The sequence below is a fragment of the Lepisma saccharinum genome, chromosome 14 (genome assembly GCF_977018435.1).
Source record: "Lepisma saccharinum chromosome 14, izLepSacc3.1, whole genome shotgun sequence".
NCBI classification, from domain to species: domain Eukaryota; kingdom Metazoa; phylum Arthropoda; class Insecta; order Zygentoma; family Lepismatidae; genus Lepisma; species Lepisma saccharinum.
Window position 1 is genome coordinate 75241196 of NC_139242.1, and position 23544 is coordinate 75264739.

The 23544-nt window shown below is 36.9% G+C and overlaps 2 protein-coding genes across 2 annotated transcripts in view; one reads left to right on the forward strand and one right to left on the reverse strand.

Moving 5' to 3' along the window:
* The window catches only part of LOC145999032 (uncharacterized), a 93248-nt gene extending 90439 nt beyond the window's left edge, over positions 1–2809 (forward strand). Inside the window, exon 4 of the mRNA XM_083135950.1 lies at positions 1818–2809. Within this exon, the coding sequence (XP_082992076.1) occupies positions 1818–2079 (262 nt within the window). The 3' untranslated portion in view covers positions 2080–2809. The remainder of the gene's footprint in view (positions 1–1817) is intronic.
* A 1378-nt stretch (positions 2810–4187) lies between these two features.
* Positions 4188–23544, reverse strand: part of LOC145999034 (cytochrome P450 3A16-like) — a 104428-nt gene continuing 85071 nt past the window's right edge. The window contains exons 6-14 of the mRNA XM_083135951.1: positions 21817–21905; positions 19453–19604; positions 18156–18274; positions 14963–15079; positions 13097–13228; positions 11455–11552; positions 9891–10028; positions 7753–7915; positions 4188–6740 (exon numbers count right to left, since the gene is read on the reverse strand). Of these exons, the coding sequence (XP_082992077.1) occupies positions 6660–6740; positions 7753–7915; positions 9891–10028; positions 11455–11552; positions 13097–13228; positions 14963–15079; positions 18156–18274; positions 19453–19604; positions 21817–21905 (1089 nt within the window). The 3' untranslated portion in view covers positions 4188–6659. The remainder of the gene's footprint in view (positions 6741–7752; positions 7916–9890; positions 10029–11454; positions 11553–13096; positions 13229–14962; positions 15080–18155; positions 18275–19452; positions 19605–21816; positions 21906–23544) is intronic.

A 23544-nucleotide genomic window follows, 5' to 3' on the forward strand; every position in this document is an offset into this window, starting at 1 on the left:
GAGGGTGTTGAACCGCATAGGGGCCCGAAAGCACAAGCAATCATTATCCGAGATAACCTCTGAAATGAACAGGCATCTCCACGACCCCATTTCAACCAAAACTGTCACAATACTGCAAACATTCATGGCAGAGTGGCAATTCGTAAGCCGTTTGTGACATCACGTAATGCTGTCAAGCGACACCAATGGTGCAGAGCTCACATGAGTTGGTCCCCACATCAGTGGCAACAAGTCATTTGGTCTGATGAATCAACATTCACCTTATTTCAGACCACCGGGCACGTTTATGTGTGGAGAACGCCCCGAGATGAGTTTCATCCTGACTGCCTCTTGCCGACTGTTGGTCCATTATGGTATGGGGTGCGATAACTTGGCACAGTGTGGGACCACTTGTTTTTCTGCATGGGAAGATCAACGCCAATTACTATCTGAGCATTCTGGGGGATCATCTCCATCCTTTGGTCCATAGTTTATTTCCTTAGGAGTGGCTGCTTTTTCAAGACGACAACGCTCCTATCCATACTACTGGGTCTGTCCAAACATGGTTCGAAGAACATGATGAAGTAGGACATCTTGAATGGCCCCTACAGTCTCCTGACTTGAACATTTGTGGGGATATTTGGAGTCCAAACTGCGTACTTGAAGTCCACCTCCAGCCACACTTTCGGAATTGGAGACTGCTCTGGAGGAAGAATGGCTCCATATTCCCATAAATATTGTGCATGGCCTCTGTGCGTCCATCCCATGTCACATAAAAAGTATACTTCAGTCACAGGGTGGTCCAACCCCATATTAATAAAGATTTTCTCTAATTTCACATGTGTTCATATTATTTCCCCCATCTGTACATAATCCATAGGAAAAAGGTACAAAGAAAAGAACAAAGATGAAATTACAATAAAGAAAGGGAAGAAAATGCATACTAAAAAGTAGAAAAAAACTGACATTTATATACATACACACTAAACATTTCTAAGCAGGGGCTTCACATAAGGATATTGAAATTGATATACGTAAACTGATATTTGCTCATTGCTGTAGGGTTAGGCAATGCAAATAATGTCATGCAAATTGAACCTGGCACCACTTGATTTCAAGGAGACTGCATTATCACAAAAGGAAAAAGTAATTTCCCATAAAAGTCAGCTAAGGTAACTGCAATACTTGTAATTTTGTTATTTAGCATCTCTTTTCTGCCACTTTTGGCTAACCACTACAAAGAGGATGACTGATATTATGAAATTATGAGGGGACACTCACAAATAACACCCATACCCAGTCTGGGATTCAAATCGGGAACCCCTGGTATCATAGCAGGTTTTGTTAACCACACTGAAATTGAGGTCAATATAACCATCACAATGCTATACACATGGTAGTTGTCAAGAATGAAAACACAGTGATTCAACCCTATTAATGTTCATGACAAGGATTAAATACAAATATAGTGTTTTGTCATGCTCTTGAATGTTTTTGTTTAGGCTCCTTTTTTTAGTAGAAAATTAAGGGCAGGTAAGACAATATGCAATTTATCTATGTGATGTTATTAAATATTATCTTAAAATAATAAATATACATTATAATACCCTATTTTCCCCTCTCACCTGTTTCAGTGCAACAAAAAAATAAAACATGTTTAAGACATGTCAAAGACAGTTTTTAAAAAATACTCCAGTATGATATATGTATACAAGACTAGTTACACTCAGCAGTATTGTTGGATATTTTCTAAACTTCTACGAGAACTTTGAGTTATACTAAAAGTAGATGCCTTTAATAATATAAACACATTTAATATGATTTTGCTTTTTTTTCAGCCATGCAGCCATAGGGAATGGAATGGTAGAGATTTCTTGCCATGAGAGTTCCAGCAGCAGTAGCTTCAAAGTACTTCAGCATCAACACACATGCAACGTGTGCTCAAGAAGCTTTTACTTCAAAAGTACACTCACGAGGCATATGATAATACACAGTGGGGAGAAGCCTTACGAATGCAACATGTGCAAGAAGAGGTTCACCAGAGCTGAAGGCCTTAAACGACATGTGCTCCAAAAGCACAGTTCTCAGTTTGGTATATGATTTTTTTTTTCCTAGTATGCAATCCTAAATTGGTGTTACTCATTGTGTTTCTTTTTTATTACGGATGGACCAATAGGATTTTTTTCCCAATATAGGATTCACCAATATTAGTGACAAATGTTGAATGAAGAACCTCAATTGTTTATGCATCTCCTTACATAATGTATCATGGTCATTGTCAGTGTTCAAATAAGTGAAGCTCATGCCTTTCACCCTTTTTACATGCAGCCATGTCTAATGGTGCCCTTGACAACTGAAGCTCCATTGGAATATTATTGTAAAATTTTGGATTGTGTAGAATTATCTGATCTTCACTTCTCGTGCAAATCTTGTGAAACATTGCATCACATTCAATATTACATTTGTCAGGTTTGTTCACAAGAGGACACACCATCCTCGCCGATAGATTCGCCAGTGGGACATGTTTCAACAGTGTAAAAAGCTTAAGATCACACCAAGACTGACTTCTTACCCACTTCTTGCATGATATTGACTTCTCATCCATAATGTGTGTAACAAAATGTTTCGTATATGTTAAAGTGAAAAATGGAGGCTTGACCAGCTTTAATATGTTGCGAGGTTGGAAGCAATTCAGATTTTCGCATTGTCCACAATATTAACAGCTTGGCAGTTGAGCCAAGACTGGCATGGGAGAAGGTGAGCACTAATTCATAAAACTCTGCTACAAAGTTAACTTGCCTAATGAGGTTCCATACCAGGACCAGAACCTTTTTCCTCACAATTATTTAAATGAATCGGGGGGGGGGGGGGGGGGGGGTTCTGGGACAAAACTGAAATACTTTATAAAGATAACTTGGACCTTTAACAACCTTTGTTGATATTTAAGTGAAAAATGCAAGCTCAACCAGAACTCAAACCCAGGTCTCTTGCATACAGTGTCATTGGAATCTGGGTTCAACTCCTGGCTGAACCTGAATTTTTTTGCTTAAATTTCTCTGTAGTACATCTGTGTGTGACAAACCTCCCTTCCAAATGCAATTAAAAAAATATATATGAAATTAGGTAACCATTGAGAAATATATATATATATATATATATATATATATATATATATATATATATATATATATATATATATATATATATATATATATATATATATGGATAAAAGCAAGGAGGGCCAAAAGGGCTAAGTAAAAATCAAATAAGGTAAAAGGAAACACTCACCGGACAGTAGGAAAATTCAAAATTTTCGCTAATTTATAGCATCATCGGTGTGAGCGAAAATTTTGAATTTTCCTACTGTCCGGTGAGTGTTTCCTTTTACCTTATTTGATTTTTTTATATATATATATAAACACACATATACATACAGACACACACAAATGATGAAGGAGATGAAGACAGTAAACACCACACGAAGAGAAATAATTCTATATTTCACGATCTGAGTCGCATTTTCAAGGTAGAAGAAAGATCGGCGTCACATGGAGTAGACGCACAGAATACTGACCGTACGATCATTGTTGCCAGAAACAGTTGATAAGACAACAAAAGGTACTTTAACCAGTGTTTACTGTAAGGTGGGTGGGTTGTTTTGGGGAGGAGAGGAGAGGGTTACTGGTTGACTAGGTTGAGTCCGGGGGGTATAGTGGCATGCATGGGGCTAGTATAGGCCCTTTCCCATCGCCTGCGGAAAGATGTGTCAGAGTGGGGGGGGGGGGTAAAAGATGGATGATGGCAACACTGAAGCAGTTATTGAAGGTGGTGTTATGGCTGTTGGTGTGGATGGCAACTGTGAAATCTGAGTTTTGGGTGGAGGAACTGTGATTATTGATCCTTAGGTTCAATTTTGAAAGCATCAATGCAATTATCTGATTGCCACTCGTCAGCCTATTCCCTTCCAAAATGTTTTTCAAATCTAAGCTGCTAGAATACAGTAACAGCCTAGTAATCTCCCCTGCCTCAAATTGTGGACAATTTAAGAAATAAGCACGTTTTCTAAGATTATGTTCATTTTAAATTAACACAAAAAATACCTGCTGCTTCCACGAACAGCATATTCAGCAATATCTCTTAATATTAAGGAGTTTGCTTTAATGTCATGCAATGCAGCATTTCAACCCAACATGATTGAAAAATAAGGCTTAACATTTTCAAGTTTTTATCAAGAAATTACAAAATACATTATAGCAAAATTTCACAAAATAGTATAAAATAATTACTGATTTTTCACGGCTATTTCCTATCAATGGAAAAATATTTTTCCCCAGAAAATTAAAGTGGTGCTCCAAACAGTGAAAAAACAGTACCAGTTAATATACAAACACAGAACATACTAGAAATGTTTCTTTCTACAAAGAAATACAAAATATCATTTCACTCTCAGATTACAAAACAGCAGTCTTTAATTCAAATGCATCAATTCACAAGATCCAACTGAAACCTGTTGACATATTGACATGACTATCACCGATTATAGACAAATTTATGGCATCTATTGTAGAGTATTTTCAGTCGTTCAAAGTTACATCATCATTTTATAAGGTTTTCATAAAGTATTTTGTAAAAATGTTGCCAATGATGAAATTAAATTTTTAAAGTATGTTTCTGTTTGTTATCCAATGTTCTTTGGCTGGTTTCTATATATGCTATGAATCCGGAAAATAAATCCCAATTTGGTTAGTAACCATTTTCAGAAACTAATGTGTATTTAACAAAATTATTTGCAAATTAGAGATTCACAAAGACTAGAAAGAAGGGTACCTTCAAGTAGTTTTCTATTTATCTTATTGAATATTTTGCTTTGTGTATTAAACTTTGTAAAATTCTTATTCAAATACAAAATAACTGAGTACCAGAAGATCAATACATTGACACATTTGTTTTTTTTAACAAAGTAATCTTATTACTTAGTACAATATATAGAGAAAAAAACAGTTTTCAAGGCACACATATTACATGGTGGTCTCAGCTGCCGGACAAATATTAAATTATTGTTGTTAGTGCAATATACAAATGCAATTTCTGGGCCAAAAAAAAAAAAACTGCAACACATGATACTGTGTTAAAAAATGCATATCCTATACTGAAGAAAAATAAAAGTTAACAGCATTTAACTAGAACAATGCTTTGTTGGGAAGCTACTCTTTACAATTATTTTTTTTACATTCTTAATACAGTACACATACAAAATTACACACACTTAGTGCCTTGATAAGTACTATCAGTAATCACTACTGTATGCCATTTCCATTTGTAGTACATAAGTTAAACCACAAACAATGTGGATTTTTTTATAATTCAAGATATTTCTTTATATCATAATGAATAAAATTTTTATATCAACGATTTATTATTCTTTTACACACAAATTTTACTTGAAAATATATTACTAGCTTGAATATTATAGCCCTGTGTAGAATTTTGGGTTTGCTCTCGCTAAAAAAAACAAAATTGTCAGATCATGTATCAGTGGAAGCACTCTGCATGGCTGCTGAAGTAACAGTGGAAGATGGTTTAGAGCACCTTGAAGTAGTTACCTCTCCAGCAGAGGATCTTGTGGCACTAGATGTAGGAACTCTCCTTCCTGTGGTGGTTGAAGGAGAGTTCTTATTCGTTAAAACTCTTCTAGTGAAAGTTGCCAAATTACCAGCCTTGGCTTCCTCACCTTGGAGGCTGCACCTGCAGCAGTAAATTGTTTCCTTGCTTTGGAGGCTGGAGTAGCAGCCAGCTTGTCGACCTTCGAAGAGTTTCCCTTTGTTACTAAATCTAATGTTCCCTGCTTATCTGCCTAGTAAGGCATCTGCCAGTAACTAGAAGCCAAACTACACCAGTATCTGCCAGTCCAACCAGTGGTGAAACATTAGATTAGGTAGCCAACTGGAGCCTCCAAGGCCGGTAATTTGACAACTCTCACTAGAAGAGTTTTAACGAATAAGAACTCTCCTTCAACCACCACAGGAAGGAGAGTTCCTACATCTAGTCACACTTTGCAAGCTGATGGCAGCAAGGATCTTGCAAAATCTAATGCTAAAGAAGTGTTTTCATATGTTATTGAATGTCCTATATGTTTGAATTCTCTCACCTAACCAAAATTCTACACAGGGCTATAATATGAAGTTTCATATGCAAGAGGGTGGGAGTTAAAATAATAAATTTGTTCATTTGGTATGTGTGTCAAATCTATGCAAAGACCAACATGAGTTTCAAACTTCAGATTTCTTCTGTAATGACAGCATTCATTGATTACAGAAAAACAGATAAGTTTCACTCTTCTCATCCCCCCACCCCTCTTAAAATGCCCATTTACTTGATATAAAAGAAATACTTTCCAATCCAGAAAATGGCCTTCCATGATTGCATTTTGAATACTATACAACCTTACTCGCATATTTCAACAAAACAAATTTCTTTTAATTGTGTATACATATAAAATAAAGTATTTTTTCACATTTTCAATTCTTTTTGATTTCTTTGAAAACTTGAGTTTCATAGTTACAGAAGTATAATGCCAAATTCCTACTACACATTTTAATTCAAAACTTGACAATCTTCCTACTTATTTCACTCACCACACCTAGTTGAAAGAAAAACTCTGACTTCTTATTGTTTTGGGTTTAGTTCCTGGCCTCCACAGCAACAATGATATTCTTTGGTGCATACACATACGTCACACCCTTCAACACCTCTGGTGGATTCTAGACAGGAAAAAAAAATAGATATATTAACTTTATTGAGTGGCTGCGGTGGCTCAGTCGGTAACGCGTCCGACTACCATGCTGAAGGTCCCGGGTTCGATCCCCAGCCAGTTCAAATCCGGGAACTTTTCTAATGATGGAAGCGGCCCCGGCACCCACCCAGCGTTGAATAACATGCGTACCTGGGGGAAACCCTGGGGGGTAAAGGCAGTCAGGGGTGTGATGCTGATCACATCACCCCCCACTCACGACCGGATCAAGAAAGTGTGGGGCGTTACCCCCACATGCCCTATATGCCTTCATGGCATGGTACTATGCACAGGGAGCACTTTACCTTTTTTTTCACTTTTTTTTAACATTATTGAGACTGACTTGAAATACAGGGTGTCCACATAAAACCTCCCGGATTTCAAATTACAATTGTGAGGAAACTCTTCGACATAGAGCATTATGGTTTCCGGCATAGTGTAAAGGAACTCAAAAGTTTTTTTTTTTTTAGGTGCCGAATAATTAGCAACGATGACAACAGCACAAGAGAGCACAGTGCATGGTGTGGTATGCGGAAACCAAATCGCTAATTTCAGTTCAAAGACATTTCAGACATGCATTTGAACGGGAGCCACCATACAAAGATAATTAAGGCTTGGTATGACAAGTTCTAAGTGGGAGTGTTAACGATAGTGGGTCAAGATCGAGTATCAGCTAGACATTTTGAGGGTTACAAAATGAGTCCTTATAGAAGTGCACTAAAAAAAAACAGTTTCCTCACAATTATTATTTGAAATTAGGCAAGGATGTTTCATGTGGACACCCTGTATTTAACTGGCTGGCTGATACTGTTAGTTGAAAGGTCCCAACACCTTTCAGACTCGAGACAGCTTTATATTTTTTTAAGCTAAGAAACAGCCAAAGTAACTTATATCCTCATTCATACGTATTTTCCAACAAAGAAATAAATACGAGATAGGAGACATCAAATACCAGTATAAATGTGCCTGAGTAACAAACTCACCTTAGTTTCTTCGATGGCTGAGAACTTGAAGTCCCTCACAAGATGGGCGAGTGCCAGTTTCTCAATCAGCATTGCAAAACGCAGCCCCAGGCAGTTCTGTGGGCCTTGGCCAAAAGGTAGGTACGTGAACTCATTTCTGGAAGCTTTGTTATCAGCTGAAAATCTGGAAATTAAAATTCATTACAGTCACGATTAAAAGTACACAAGATGTATAAAGAAATACAACAATGGACATGGTTGGACAAATTAAGAAAAGGCCAAAAAAAGCTTTTTCTTTATGGACACAAAATTCCTAATTGAATTTTGAAGTATTTTTCTTCTTTTACCAATTAAATTCAAGCCGGTTTTCTTGATTGCCCTGGCTATTTTAAAATTTATTAGACACATGTATTGTTATAAAAATGAGGCATCATTGAAAGTTATATCAAAACACACAACCAGGCATTTCTGTGCCTCTGAGCTACCCAGTCAACTTTATACCTCAATTTCCGTAACTTGCTTCATTGGATAAATAGGTATTCTGCAACACAAGATACATGAAACAGACTGGAGTTTTGGAAATCGTGAGGAGGCCACAATGGTAGAAAACAGGCACAAATGGCCAAAAATCAAGGTTTGATCTCTGGTTGAGTAATACATTACTTTGACCATATTCTGTATAGGCTGTAAACTATTTTACATAGCTACATCAAAAGATATATAGTATATTACAAATCTCCATTCAAAAACTGACCCCCTTACTTCACTTTTCCATATACCTAGTCATATCATAAATACTGACACAACATTGAAAGTGAATTATGACGAAAGTGTTAAAGATACTTTAATGTCCTGATTGTATAGGTTACTTACAGGTCTAACGAACACATAACACTAATCATTTTTCAAAATGGCCGCCTTTGGCCTTCACACAGGCCTGAAGTCTCTGCGGCCACTCATCTACAGCATTACGCACTGTCTCCGTAGGGAAAGTCGCCACTGCCTTCACCAGGGACCGTTTCAGACTGTCAATATTGGCATGCCTCCTCGTACAGACCATGCCCTCAAGCACTGAACACAATTTGTAGTCTAACGGGTTGAGGCCAGGGCTGCTAGCAGGCCAATTAGCTGGAGCAATGAAGTCCGGGACATTGCTCTTGAGCCACTCCTGGGTAGAGTGTGCCTTATGGGCTGGTGCGGAATCCTGTTGGAAGGTCCAATGTTATTTCCTGAACAAAGTGTCACTCAAAGGCTTCACAGCAGAGTTCAACACAGTATTTTCGTACACTCTGGCTGACGTTTTCACCCCTTTTTCACAAAAATGCAGCTTGGTGGTGCCATCATACGCCACGCCCCACCAAACCATGACTGAGGCCGGATGATGACCCCTCTGGATCTTCGGGGCTTTCTCCAGAGCTTCGTGGGATGTTGACGCATACACCCGGTCATTTTGGCGATTGAAAGTTTCCTCAATGTTGAATATCTTTTCATCTGTGAAAAGAATTTTCCTGTAGCCATTGTTGGCGTAACGCTGCAGGAGGCGTTTTGCTTTTATCACCCTCTGCTCTTTCAGACGTGCATTGAGGAAGTGACCTGTACTTCGTCGGTAAGCCTTCAACCCCAAGTCACTTCTTAACACACGAGACACTGACATTTTGGGAATGTTCAGCTCACGAGCAAGCACTGCCTGCTTTCGTACAGGATTTCTCCAAATACGGGCTGTCACTGCTTGCACTAACTTTTTGGTTTGTACGCTGCGTGGGCGACCTTGCCTTGGGCGATCATCAACTGTCCCAGTCTCCGTGAATCGCTTGATAGTCCGATACACGAAAGATTTGCTGATATTCAACTTTTTAAGTGTTCTGAATATCAAGGGGGCTGTTTGACCCAGTTTATGAAGCGCTATTACAGCCACACGATTTTCGTAATCGCCCCACTCCATAGCTACACTTTTACGAACACACTTCCTCTATGACAGCTCAACTCACAATGGCCCACTCCAGCCTCTTGCACAGGAAGGTTGGCCGCGACCTTGAAAACCGGTTGTACACACTGCCTCAAACTTTGTGTCAGTATTTATGATACGACTAGGTAATTTGGTTAAACATATTTAACATTTTGTGGTTTGCAAAATTGTGCAGTTTTTGGAAACTACTGACCGAACTGGGGCAAAAGTCTCCGGCTCTGGATAGAACTCCTCGTTGTGATGCATGGCGTAAGTAGCCACCGACACCTTGCTTCCCTTCTGGATCTTCACATTGTCGTATTCAGTGGAGGTGGTGCAGTATCTTTCCAACCTGAAATAGGGCATTAATTCATTAATTGTTAGCATACTTCAAAAATTGTATTTCTAGTTTGGTTATTGTAAGTATATCTTTACCTTTCTAGCCTAATTACATCAATGAGAATAAGTTATGAACAGGCAGGTATCTAGGAATGTATTTTGAGGGGGAGGGGAATCCAAACCAAGTGTGTCTGAAATAATAATAATTAAAATATGAAAATTAATATTTTACTGTTATTATTACATGAATAGGTAAAAATACAGTATAAGAATAGATATAAAACATGAAAAACTCAATTTGCTGACCAAGGCAGAAATGTATTTTATTATAAAACAAACTAAACGTAATGTTTCAACCTTCTAGCAAGGTCTTCTTCAGACTCAGCACCAAGTACAAATGTAACAAGGTACAAAACAGGATGCTATATATACACAAAAATTACTCCCCTCCAGACTATTAGAAAGTTGTTCTGGAACATTCTATCAGGTGGCTTTCCCTGTCAAATGTACTTTCACCTGAAAAGTGAATTTAGCTAAATTTTCTTTTAACTGGAATGTGGTTGGACTTTTATCTCATGCTCTTTTTCCTTCATTCTTGTTCCTCCTTCTCTCCGCTTTATCTCTTGTCCTTTCCACTCTTTCCAACACCTTCTTCCATTCTTTGTTTATATTCAGTCCCCCATTCCAGTTCATTGCGTCTTCATTATCTAGCTTATGTGTAGTCAATAGCCACAATTTGTATAAGAAACACTGCCCTGGCAAGGAAATTATTGTCAAATGGATTAAGAAGAGAATATTTATTGAAAAACAAAAAACTGTTACATCCAGTTGTCGAAAAGCAAAGTTCCTGCTTAATATTTTATGGATATTATCATGAATAGTTTGCATAATCTCCTTTGACATTGTCATTCAAGTCTATATTATTCTAATCCTTGGCTTCCAAGAAGTTCAACGCAAATAAATAAGAATCATAGATTTACACAATAATTGTTAAAGAAGTCTATTTTCATTATTTAATTAAAGTACTTGGTAGGTCTTTCAATGGAGATCTGGACCCCCTCCCTAAGTACATCCTTGTTATGACCTGATTAAATAAACGAGGGGCAAAAGCAGATAATGCATTCATACTTTACATGATTCAAGCCCAGGAATGATTTTAATTTAAATATTGAGAAAGAAGCAACACAAAATTTGCAGAGAACAATAGCTAAAACTGCACCACTTCAATATGTTTAGTTAGCATATTTATTTCTCTCTTGCAGTTTATACAATGAAAAATTTTACTTCAGAGAAGTCTTCAATTTTGACAATAATATTTCACAACATTCTCGACCAATCTTGAGAAGGAACACCAAGAGGTTAATATCAATACTAGATATCTTTTAAATTAACTGCAATCATTAGGATTGGGCATAATTTTTGCACAAAAAAAATCATACCTGTACTCTGCTGGATACATCCTCAGAACCTCACTAAGGAACATGTCTAAGTACTCAACACTGTTGGCCTTCTCGAAAGAGATTTCTTCTTCATCTTTCTGTGAAATTTAAAGAATAAAAAGATAAGAAATTCAACTATGACGTGATACACTTTCATTAACACTTAACATTATTTACACTATTTCAGTGAGCAAGAACAACAGATAATAAGACAAAGGAATAGGAGTTAACACAAAGGGCATGCAAATATAGTACACCAGTGGCGGCGATTGGGTCCCAAAACCAGGGGGGACAAAGACAGTATTTTTCCCTTTGTAGATAAGACTTAGCTTTGTGCAGGGGCAAAAGTGGAAAAAAGAGGGGGCATCTGCCCCCCTAATTGCCCCCACTGTAGTACACTATATCACTTATACATGAAGGAAAATATATTTTTTAGAGAAAATCTCGCTTGAGACAGATTCATTCTACATTTTAACGTTTTTTCTTTTATATTTAAATCTGGCTGCCATACAGAACTTCCCAGGTTCGATTCCTGGAATGGGCGACTTCAATCAGGAACGTTTTGGCTAATGTTATTTCTATAAGATGAGCTGCGGTGGTTCAGTCAGTGTGGCATCTGACTGCCATGTGGGAGACCAAGGTTAAATTCCCTGAGTGGGTCATCTGATGCTGGAATTTACTATATTTGTCCTTGCACAAAACTGTTATGGGGTTCACCCAGCAGAGACCATGAATGAGTAGAACTTAACATCTTGTTACAGACAGCTCTAAGGATCACCCAGCCTCATATCAATGAGTACGCGGCAGGTGTGTGATAAAAAAAACACTTAAAAGAAACCAAAAGAGGGTATTGATCACACCATCTACGTTGTGGACATCAAGAATATTGACTCTTATACATACCCCTTTAGGTACCTTTTACATTATACAATTTCCAAGTAACTAACTAACTCTATAGCCTTCTTAAACCCGAAGGTTCATGGCTGCAGCAACACAGGCCTTCCATCTGTTCCTATCTTGAGCAAGATCTATATACTCTTTTCCATCCCTACTGATTTCCTTTAGGTCCATCTCAACGTTGTCCCTCCATCTTCGTCTTGGCCTTCCTACAAGTCTCTTACCATCAGGTTTCCCAACAAGAATCCTATAAACTCCTCTTTCCTCTCTCTTTCTCTCCAATTTCACTTGCTTATTTTTTAAAAATAAAATCTCTGTATAATTCTTATAAATTTCACATGGGTGGATACCTAACTCTGTAGTCTGTACAACTTGTACCAACAAAAACTAGTCTCCTTAGCTTAGTAGGGTGGTTTCCGAAGGGTGCACTGTGGAACCCTGGAAGACCATGGTTTGGCTTACAGAGTAGTCGCGAAATGTTTTCACTGAAATCACAGCGATTGTTATGAATATGATTGTTCCAAATATGTGCTTATTTAGTATACGTGTATTCTTTTACTTAAGGCAATCAACCTAACTGCACTAACTGAGCATTGTAAGTGTTAGATAGGCCTACATTCAGACTTTGGCACCATGGAAAAATCTTGAAACACTAATGGGGACCGTGAAATGAAAAAGTTTGGGAACCCCTGGCTTAGAACCTTAATAGTTAGGGTTTAGTACTGGCATGCACTACGGAACTTACGTTCTCCTCAAGGTGTGCTGTCAGTTTTGTATGCAACAATTCCTGTACTTCTGAATTAGTAGCCAATGAATGAACACTCAGTGCCAGGGTGTCTCTTGATGTAACGTAGCCTGCAAGCATCACAAGTAGAACCTACAATAAAACAAAAACTTCAAATTAATCTTTGTACATTAAGACTATGTCCTTCAAACTGCAAGAATCCTTTTAGACACATCCAAGTCCCATTTCCACTGTTGTCTGTCTCTATACTGGAGTCCCAATATTATTTCTTTTCAAGCAGAGGTTTTGCTCATGATGATGGGTCAACACACATTTTGGGGCTCAACTGGGGATCTAAACCCAGAACCCTCACACCACCAAATACTGGAATGGTAATCACTTATTTGCACTGGGACCTTGACTTATCTAACAAAATGCATATTTATTTCTGTAGATAAGATAACCCTTACTTGGCATAAATAAGAAAACTGATTTATTCAGAATATTCATTAAAATGTGACTGTCCTTTGTCTTTTTCACAGGCTAATGACAATCACAATACTTTACAAGTTACATCATAATATAAAGTCAAAGAAAACTAACTTATGTGGTAACATATGGTATTTAGAGACAGGTTTTCAAAAAAAAAAAAAAAAAAAAAAAAAAAACTAATAGAAAAGAAGAGTTTGGCTTGGCATCACATAGAAACATTCCAACTTTGATGCCTCACTTAACTAATAAAAGATGAGGCAAAAGTAATTAGGTACAGTCAGAAGGAAAATTACCATTGTTGTGGACTTATTGAATAATACTAAAATTCCTGCAACTTTCATCCTATCCTGAAAAACAGCAACTTGCATCCTATCCTGAAAAACAACTTTACATTTATACAGACTTTTAATTTATATCGTTACTTGGCTTGTCTGCTAAAGAGAAATATAAATTGTATAGATTTTGAGCTGTTCTTTAATGATTCCACAACAATGGCAATTTTGTTCGGACTGTAAATCCCTTGGGGGGAAAGGGGGGGGGGGCATAGCTATTTTGCCTCATGACGAAGTGATGGTAAGAGATTAATTTAACCAGTGAAACAAATTGCAAATCTATGCACTAGTGTTGCAATATGTAGATAGGAAAAATGTTATAAGCAATAAACACATGTACAGTTTACGGTTTGAGATAAAAGAATATACTGACGGGTAGCTACTTATTACACATAATGTGCAATAAAAAACTATTGTCCGACGTTAAAAACTAGTAATAAGATATTTTCTGTTTCAATATGTTACAATGTCGCTCCGAGTTTCTTGAGCAGCGATCTATGGATTTGTAACAAGAGTTCCCATCCAACCATTTGACGGTGCTAGGGACTACAGCATATTCTTTTCCACAGGATATTGTAAACACTCTTACCTAGAGACTGTTCTTGTTCCGGTGTTTAATATCTGCATATTGCAACACTTCTTCAGTACTTCACGTTCGAGTGATACATTCACTTTACTGCTAACACGTCATTGCACACAAAAATGTGGGTATGGTCTGGGGCTGATAAAACCCATCAAGATTATGATTGATTTGGTTTATTTTACTTCGCTTTATGCTACTTTTTGGCTTATCACGAATATGACGATGAGTGATGATAATGAAATTTAAGAAGGGACGTGTGCCTCCCTGATGGTGCAGTGGCAGCATTGCCGCCTTGTAATCAAGGAGTCCTGGGTTCGATACTCGGTGGAGTCACAGTGGTTTGGATCCCACTTTAAACTGTAGGTCCAGTCCTGATTGTGGACTTAAAACAACAAATCAATCAATAATAATAAAGGGATGCTCACAAACACCCAGGCTGGGATTCGAAGCCAAGGGTTGCGAATCAAAATAACCACAAACCTGGGCTGCAAGAACATCATCTGTAAGTGCGGGTGGCTTCTCAGTCTCCTCTAGTTGCTTCATCGTCTGCTTCTCATCCTCCGCAGCTTCCAACAAGAGATCAATGAAGTCATTTTTCTATGGAACAGACAAAATACAAATTTAAAAAATAATTTATTCATGCAGCTGTATAGTACAGATTAATTTGTAAAGTTGTCAATAATTTTAGTCTTGTGTGTTTGAGTAGCACATTTTGTTTCTCCCTGATTTTTTAAATATTGTATACCCTTAATTCATGCACCTATGTTTTGTAAACTTTCTACTATGAATCTTGTATATAAAGGTTAAATACATGGGACGCATATTAAGGATGTGAAAGGGTTATTCCACTTGTTACGTCTATAAAAATTATAACAAAATGGCACAATATTGCATTAAATTGTAAGATATTTATACACATATCAGATCGGCAAAATTACTGATACGCTGATATGCCTGTGTCGGCCGATACAGACAGAGTACAGATTAATCTGTCCCATCCCTAATTGAAATGCTTCCAGTACATACTTTTATGTAAAGCAACTAGTTTCATTGCAGAAGCAGTGTTTAAATGTGATTTTTATTTGAGTGCAACATTCTCTGGCTAGCTTCAATACAGAAGCAGAGCTTTGCCACTCATCATCCACAGAAACAACTGTTTCAACAATTTAATTACTTTTTTATGGATTTGAATTATCCATTTGTTAAATTCTTCCATCAAGATGTCCAGGATGAACCAGGAGAGAGCATACATGTGAACAGCAAATGAAAATATACCCACATTTCTTTCTCTCCAGTATATGTCTCTCATATCCTAACAACCCACTAGGTTGGTTACTACCACCACCCTTCACTCTGCAATAAACACACTGCATCTAGCACAAGTTCTCCAACAAGTCTCCCTGATGGCATAATTGTATCACTGCCATATTGTAATCAAGGGGATTCAGATTTGAGGCACATGACACAGCAACGCAGATCCCATTTTACAGTTCATCCTGAGCATAAAGTGAACTTACATCTGGAAAAGAAAATTCCCAGACTTTTCCAGTTCTCCAGTCAGACCATTCTCTGGTAAATCATATTTTAATAACCTAGTGCAGTGGTTCCTAAAGCAGGCAACATGGCACCCTTGCTGGCTTACAGGGTGCCATGAAATGTTCTAATATTGTTACTGAAAATTACACTTATTCTAAAAAAACCACAATATGCTGACCAAGGCAGAAATTTATTATAAAACAAACTAAACTTAACGTTTCAAGAAAATAAAAATAAAGTTGAAGAAAGGAGAAGGACTAGGTTGGAAAGAAGAAAGGAGAGAAGAGGAAGATACCAGAAGAAGAGTTGTGGTAATAGGGAATGTAGACCTATCAAAAGAAGAGGAAGCTTTTTTAAAACTAGGAAGAGGTTTCAAAGTTAAAGAGAGACTAAGACATTGAAGAAGCAGCGCTCCATATAAAAGAAGAACCAGAAAGGGACAAGATTAGAAGAACAGCAGCCATAGTGAAGAAAGAAATAGAAAAGCAGGGAAAAGCAGATAATTTGAGTCAAAAAGAAAGGGAAGGCATGAAGAAAATCAAGACAAGAAGTGATGTGGTGATAGAGCAGGCAGATAGAGGAGCCATTGTGGTGATGGAAAGAAAATTGTACGAGAGGAAGTATGAAGACCTAAAAGAGAATGGATATGAGGAGATTTGTGGAACAGAAGAACAAACTATAAGAGAAAGGGTCATACAAGACTGTAGGAGAAGAGGATTCAAGAAATGCATAAAGGAGATAGGAAGACTGCCTAGATTGAAAGGTTTTCCAACGATAAACAAAGAGTAGATAAAGTTGAGACCAGTAATGGACTGCAGAAACAATATTTTGGAACCTTTGGAAAATAAATTAAAGAAAGTTACTGAAGTGTTAGTAACACAGCAAGAAAGCAGAGCAGTGAAGAACAGCGAACAAGTGTGTGACGTAATTTTCCTATGGCAGTTATAAAATGCCTTTTAAGGGCGATTTTACGCCGCGAAAATACACCACAGTTTTCGCCTCATTTCTCTTGGCACGCATTCCACATCATGAGTGTGTTTTGTTTGGTTAGTTGCAGAATTCTCCACTAGAGGCGCCACACGCAGTCTCTCTACTGCTAAGCTCGGCAAGAAGGAAGCACAGTTCTCTCCCAGTTCTTCTGCTCATATTTGAAATATTAATTTATTTTTTAACTTAAGGAAAGCAACCTAACCACACCATTGCAAGTGTTAGGTAGGCGTACATTCTGACTTTGGCGCCGCAGAAAAATCTTGTAACACTAACAGCTCTGTGAAACGAAAATGTTTGGAAACCCCTGACTTAGTGTTATGTGTATGTTGAATATAATTAAGTTTGTGTGTTCCAAATAATTTAACAAAGCAAGTATGTAGAAATTTCAAGGAACAATGCAGGTGGAACCAGGACTCGATCCCAGGTATTTTGACATACCATGCCATTGCTCTACCAACTGAGCTACCAAAACTGCCCTGACTTCACCTGAACTTTCACTATCACTGTTTTACCTGTGTGCAATCGTCTGTCAGTGCACAACAGGATCTGTTGCCTTTCACACACTGATGACATCAACGGAGCCCAGTTTCTACCAGATTACCTGATTGCACACACAGGAGATGGTTGGGAGAAACTAGACACCATCAACGTCAGTGTTTTCAAGGCAACATATTCCATTGCAGCGAAAGATTGGGCAAAGCCAGGGCTGGATTGACAGCTCAGTTGAAGCAATAACACATTGTGTGTCAGAGACATGGGCCCAAGTCCTGGTTGAGCCTGCATTTTCTATTGAAATTATCACACAGTACTTCTGCGCATTCCAAATCATATGGGTAAATAAAACTATAAAAACATTTTTATAATAAAGTGCCTCATCTAGAAGCTACTTATGAAGAAAGCAGAAATAATTTGTTTTCTTTCCGAAGCTTTTGAAGGTTTTTGGATGTATTTTCAAAATTTTGTGACTTTTCCGGATTGAAGTCAGTGGGGACTTTGCAAATGGTCTTGATCTGGCTAATTTGAAGTCCAATTGTGTTCCACCTGCTCTGATCACGCAGTCAAAAATCAAAATATCACGTTTACATATCTGATAAGTTATTTTATGTATCAGCATGGGAAAAATACCAAAAGTGTTGCCAGAACTAACCTGAGGCTTATCTTCTTTCTGCCTCTCCTTGATGATGTTGCAGCACAACGCAGTGAAGTACTTTGCGGCTTCTTTTCTCAGCACCAGATTATCAAGTGAAGCAAATGAAGAGAAAATAGCTGAAAACAATAACACAAAGGGCACTTTTAAAAAGATTCAGACAGACATTGAATTTTCAATTTTTCATATACAGCTTTCATCAAACAAGAAAGTCTTTCCTGGATATATCAAAAGATGAAAATAAGACATGACAGCATGACACAAAAGCTTGAAAAAGCCGTCAACATTTAGAACATGAAATCTCCAATGGGCGAGTAACTATTAACAGGAAAGGCAATCTTGAAAATTTTATGGTTGTTCTTTCCTATTTAAAATCCCTTCTCTACCTTTTCGGTTAATCTTAATAATGAGGATGACTGATGAAGATGAAACATGAAAAAATAATGCATCTTTGAGGCAAAGTTACAAGCCACAAGCATCGGCTTGCACAACTTATTTGGGATGCCTTAAGAGTAGTTTCACTTTTCCTATGTGGATAATGTTAGCCTAATTGTCGTAACTTCATGTTCTTGTTCACATAAACTACTTGGTATATGAAGATGAAATTTTTAACACAGTCTCTGGTTATTAGATAACACTTAAGGACAGTTGTTCCTATCATTGTGACTACTGTATCTATATTAATAAAATAACAAACAGAGAATCAATATTGTACAGAATAGCCAACTCTTAACAAATGTAGTACAGGTAATATCAGATGAATCCCTATCATTACATAAATAAGTAGGTTCAGTTTTTCCAAGTTTTCTAATGCCATTACTTCATAAAATATAACATTGTACCTGGTCACTTGATGGTCAATAAATACTGTGCGAGATTTATAATGTGAAAAACATCATTGTTTTGAGGAGCAAGCAAGAGCGAGAGAGAGAGAGAGAGATGATCTCAACTGAAATTAAAGAGCCTACTTTTTTTGAGAGCAGAAGCCTTTTTCAATTTCTAATCCTTTTCCTATCACTTTAATACATGAATATTATTATTTTAACAGTAGTTTCTACATTTTATATTTCTTGAGGAGACACGGGGGGGGGGGGGGAGGTCCCAGGCAAATGGTGAATGTTTTGCCAAACATTTTCAATAATGAACACAAAAGGAATATGTGTAAATCACACTATTATCATGGGGGGGACAATGATTCCTAATCTTGACTACATCAATAGAATAAGTGCACAAAAATATCTCCAGAAATATAGACAATACGGCTGTGAGTAATATCTATTTTGTACATCTCACTTACCTGGAAATACAGAAAATATTGAATCGGAATGTTCAATTTTGAAAATTCTCTTAGAGTACGTCACAAGTGGATGGTCTTCTTTATTGAATGAATCCAGTTCAATTCCAAATAAGGAGAGTGCAATGGTGTCTATTAAAAATGATGTCATCACACTGAAACAATAGTGAATGTATTTGTTAATTCTGGTAGAATAAATACATTCATACAGGAGAAATTAATACTTGAAAGAAAAACAATTGCAATGAAGATAAAAAGAAATTAAATGTCGTACAAAAGCATATGGGAAGTATTAACACTGCAGTGGTCATGCAGAAAAAATACAAGTCTTTGGTCACATGGATCACTATTGATTGATTTAGTTTATTTTACTTAAGAGTTTTGTGCCTCTTGGCTAATTTGCGAAGATGGGGATGAGTGATGAAATGATGAAATTGATTAATGGGCATTCACAAACAACCAAGCCTGAGTGGGATTCGAATCTGGGACCCTTGGCATCGCAGCACGATGTGCTAACCACTCTGCCACAGGGTCCGGCACGTGGATAACTATTGTGATCCAACAAATATTATAGTTTTTTACCCACTATTTGTCAAAATTTATCTGGTTTTATAGTGAGAATGTCCTTTTTAAAGTATTCTGGTTGACGTAGCAATAAGTTATTTCACTCAACACATTACAAATCTAATTAAATACATTTGAATGTAATGAAGCCAAACAAAATTACATACAGGGTATCTTAGAACACTACTTTTTATTATTCTCTTTCCACCAAAATTCACAAACTGAATTCTAGAAAAACGTATTTATTTATGTTCATGTCCGAAAATGCTCCAGTCAATGGCCATGTGCATCACTATTGTGTTCCACTGAAATGTGAGCTGTATAATAAGTCAACAATGGATCATTTTGAAATAACGGCTGAACGAACAAGAGTTCCTGGACTGTTCCAGGAAGGTACACTGGGAACAAAGGTCAACAGTATTGTCAAACAGCAGTAGCATGCAAATAAGCAAATGGATCACGATCACTGCAGTGTTAATAGTAAGAATAGTAACTGAAAACTTATTCTGAAAGAAACAGAGCTCACTTAATAAACAATTTCAAAAGCAGTAAGGTTGATAGCAAACCGTGGATGGAAGCCAATGCAAAAGAAAGAACTGTGAGAATATTTTGCAGGAAGAAGCAGTCATATTTATCATCAAGCACAGTTAATGAACATTTGGAATGAAAGTCTATCACGTGTTTCTTGTCAGGGACTATTCTTTCCCCATTGCTGTTTCTCAGTCTCATTTGTACACACATCACTACTCTCCCACACATCATACATGCAATTTATCTCAAACTTTAAAAATACATAATTTCACATACATCAAATTAAGAATCCATATGAATGATTATTATTACAAGGTTTGGGAAAAAATACTTGTTCTTAGTGTACACTTTCAATGTATTTCATGAAAGCAATTCATGCAAATTAATCATTAAATTTGTTTACAATTTGTAGAGTGTGAAGTAATATTTATTTTATTTTATTTTTAGGGATGGGACCGATTAATCGGTACTCTATCATTATTGGCCGAAATAGGCATATCGGTGTATCAGTTTATCGGTAAAATTACCGATTATTTTATCAATCCGATATATCAATAAATATCTGATAATTTAGTGCAAAATTCTTCCATTTTGTTGCCCTACTTTCTAAAAAAGTAAATGTCTAAATATGCAATTTCTTTTGCACTGCAGTCACCTTGAAACACATTTATTAAGGAGGTCAATGAACCTTTCAGGTTCTTCAAGGACCATTTCTAATTTTATATCTGATCGATAGAATATCGGCCATCTGTATCAATAAATTTTATATTGGTACTTTATCGGTATCTGTAAAAATTTCATATCTGCGCATCCCTAATTTATAGTAATACTTTCAGCACTTGAATATGCATAAAGCAGTAATATCTAATCTAATTTTAGAAATAATCCCAAACACACCTTGAAGGGTTTTTTTTTATGTGAAGAGATTCCATTGTTATTAACCAGGACCCAGAAAGATATGAACTTTCAAGAACCAATTTATAGGGACTTCAATCTAAAAAGTATTTCCAGAAGCGAGCTGTCAACTAAGTGAATGTGACCATTTAAGACTATGAATATAGCAAATGGTGTACATGATCATTTTTGGAGCATGTATCCATTTCAATAGAAAAGATAGAAACGTGCTTACAGAAGAAACATTTGTACCAGGTGTGAGCTTATGATCACATTTACAAATGAATAAAAAACAGTAAACATTGCAGGTATGACAATGACATGAGAAATAGTTGGGGTAAAAAATATTGGATTCAGATTATAAGAAACATAACATACCTTTGTATGTTCACCTTTTCAGATGCTTCCAAACTTTTCTTCAGATTCTTGGTCATAGTAGCAATGGTCTTCTGCACCAAAGGAACCATCTTCAAAAAAATATAAATATCAACTGTTAGTATAATCATTAATGTAATGGATTCACTCGACAGACAAAAAGTTGCAATTTATTGCAAAACATAAAATTTAACTGGTTTAGAATGTGCAAGGCATCAATCCATCAAAGATACCAAACATGTGCTGTTCTATGCAGGTCTGAAATTGATCAAGTATTATTTCTGTAACCCCAAGATTTAACATTATTTCCATTCTAGACTATCATCATTCCTTCAGTTGCGTTTTTTCAATTTTTTTCTGTATTTTAATGTGGTGAAAACTGGCTTGACCAGGAATTAACTGAACCTTGGACCTTCAGATTCCATATCAACAGCAATCATCCATCAATAATGCAAATGTTCTATCTCCAAATTGTAAACAACTCAAGATATTTTGGCTGCAGTCTATTTAGGATCCACTTGTTTCATCTCTGCTATCGTTTGATGCCTACATACAACCAATATTGATATATTGAGTGTCTTTTCAGTCCATGTACAGAATTTGGAAGCAACCAGCAGAGTGCGAACTCCAACAGCCAATGAAACCTTATGACAATTTCCTCACCCAACTACAAGCACCATTGGAGTAAGAGATAAACCACTTGCATTCTAACCTCAGTCACTTCTGGGACCTGCTTCGAGATACTAGTGGTCTTCAATTCTTACTTTTGTTGTTAACAGACAACAATTTTGAATAATAGTGGAATCAAAGTAGGTGCGTGATATCCCAAAATATGAATTATTTACTTTACTTTGCTACCGAATGACAAATTTATAATGAAATTGTTTCATCTCCATCTCGTTTCCAGAATGCAGTGTTATATCTGGTAGATAAAACACTGGCACACTCAAATCAAAGCTAAAGTAAGAATCACGAACCTTCCGACCTTCTGTAAACAACCGTCTCACTTCGAGTAACGTATCACTCCGCGCCAGCTGTTCGTGAATGGTGCGGCCATCATATGCTGCTCACTCGCAACCTTTAATATTACGTAACATGGAAAAACGTATTCTTATTTTAACTGATAATCTACACATTGAAGTATAATAAATTTTCTACAAGTGATTAAATACGTGTTCTTGTTCAAGAACGAACATATTTTTCTACGCCAAAAGTTCAATTTATCTGACTCTGGGTTAACAGATCCCCCTTCCCCCTTCTCTCTCAGTATGACAGCGCCAAAGTTATACAAGAGAGAGAGAGAGAGAGAGATTCGTTTCAGTAATTCAAGCCTTTTGGTTTTATTTCCACCAAATTATTGCCCAACATTGTTGACATGTGGAGTATTGTTTTCTCCTTTGTGCAACAAATATACCGCCAGTTTTAACAGAAGCTGAACAAAGATAAGCCGGGGAATAAAAAGAGATTGTTTATCTTTCTCTCGGTTTCTCGTGCACTAGAAAACAAGAAGACTATAATAAGCACATTATTTACGCTCGTCTCATGCAAGTAATGTGTTTCCTTACCTTGATTCAGCAGTTCCTTTTTGAACTTGAGGCCTTTTCGGCGATCGACAGAGTACGGTCTGTCAAATTTGCTTCCCAAAAAGAAACTCAACGTGGCACAAGAGGCGATTTAAGGTCGACTGCTAAAATTGGGGAGATCGTCATCAATCATCACTATCAACATCTT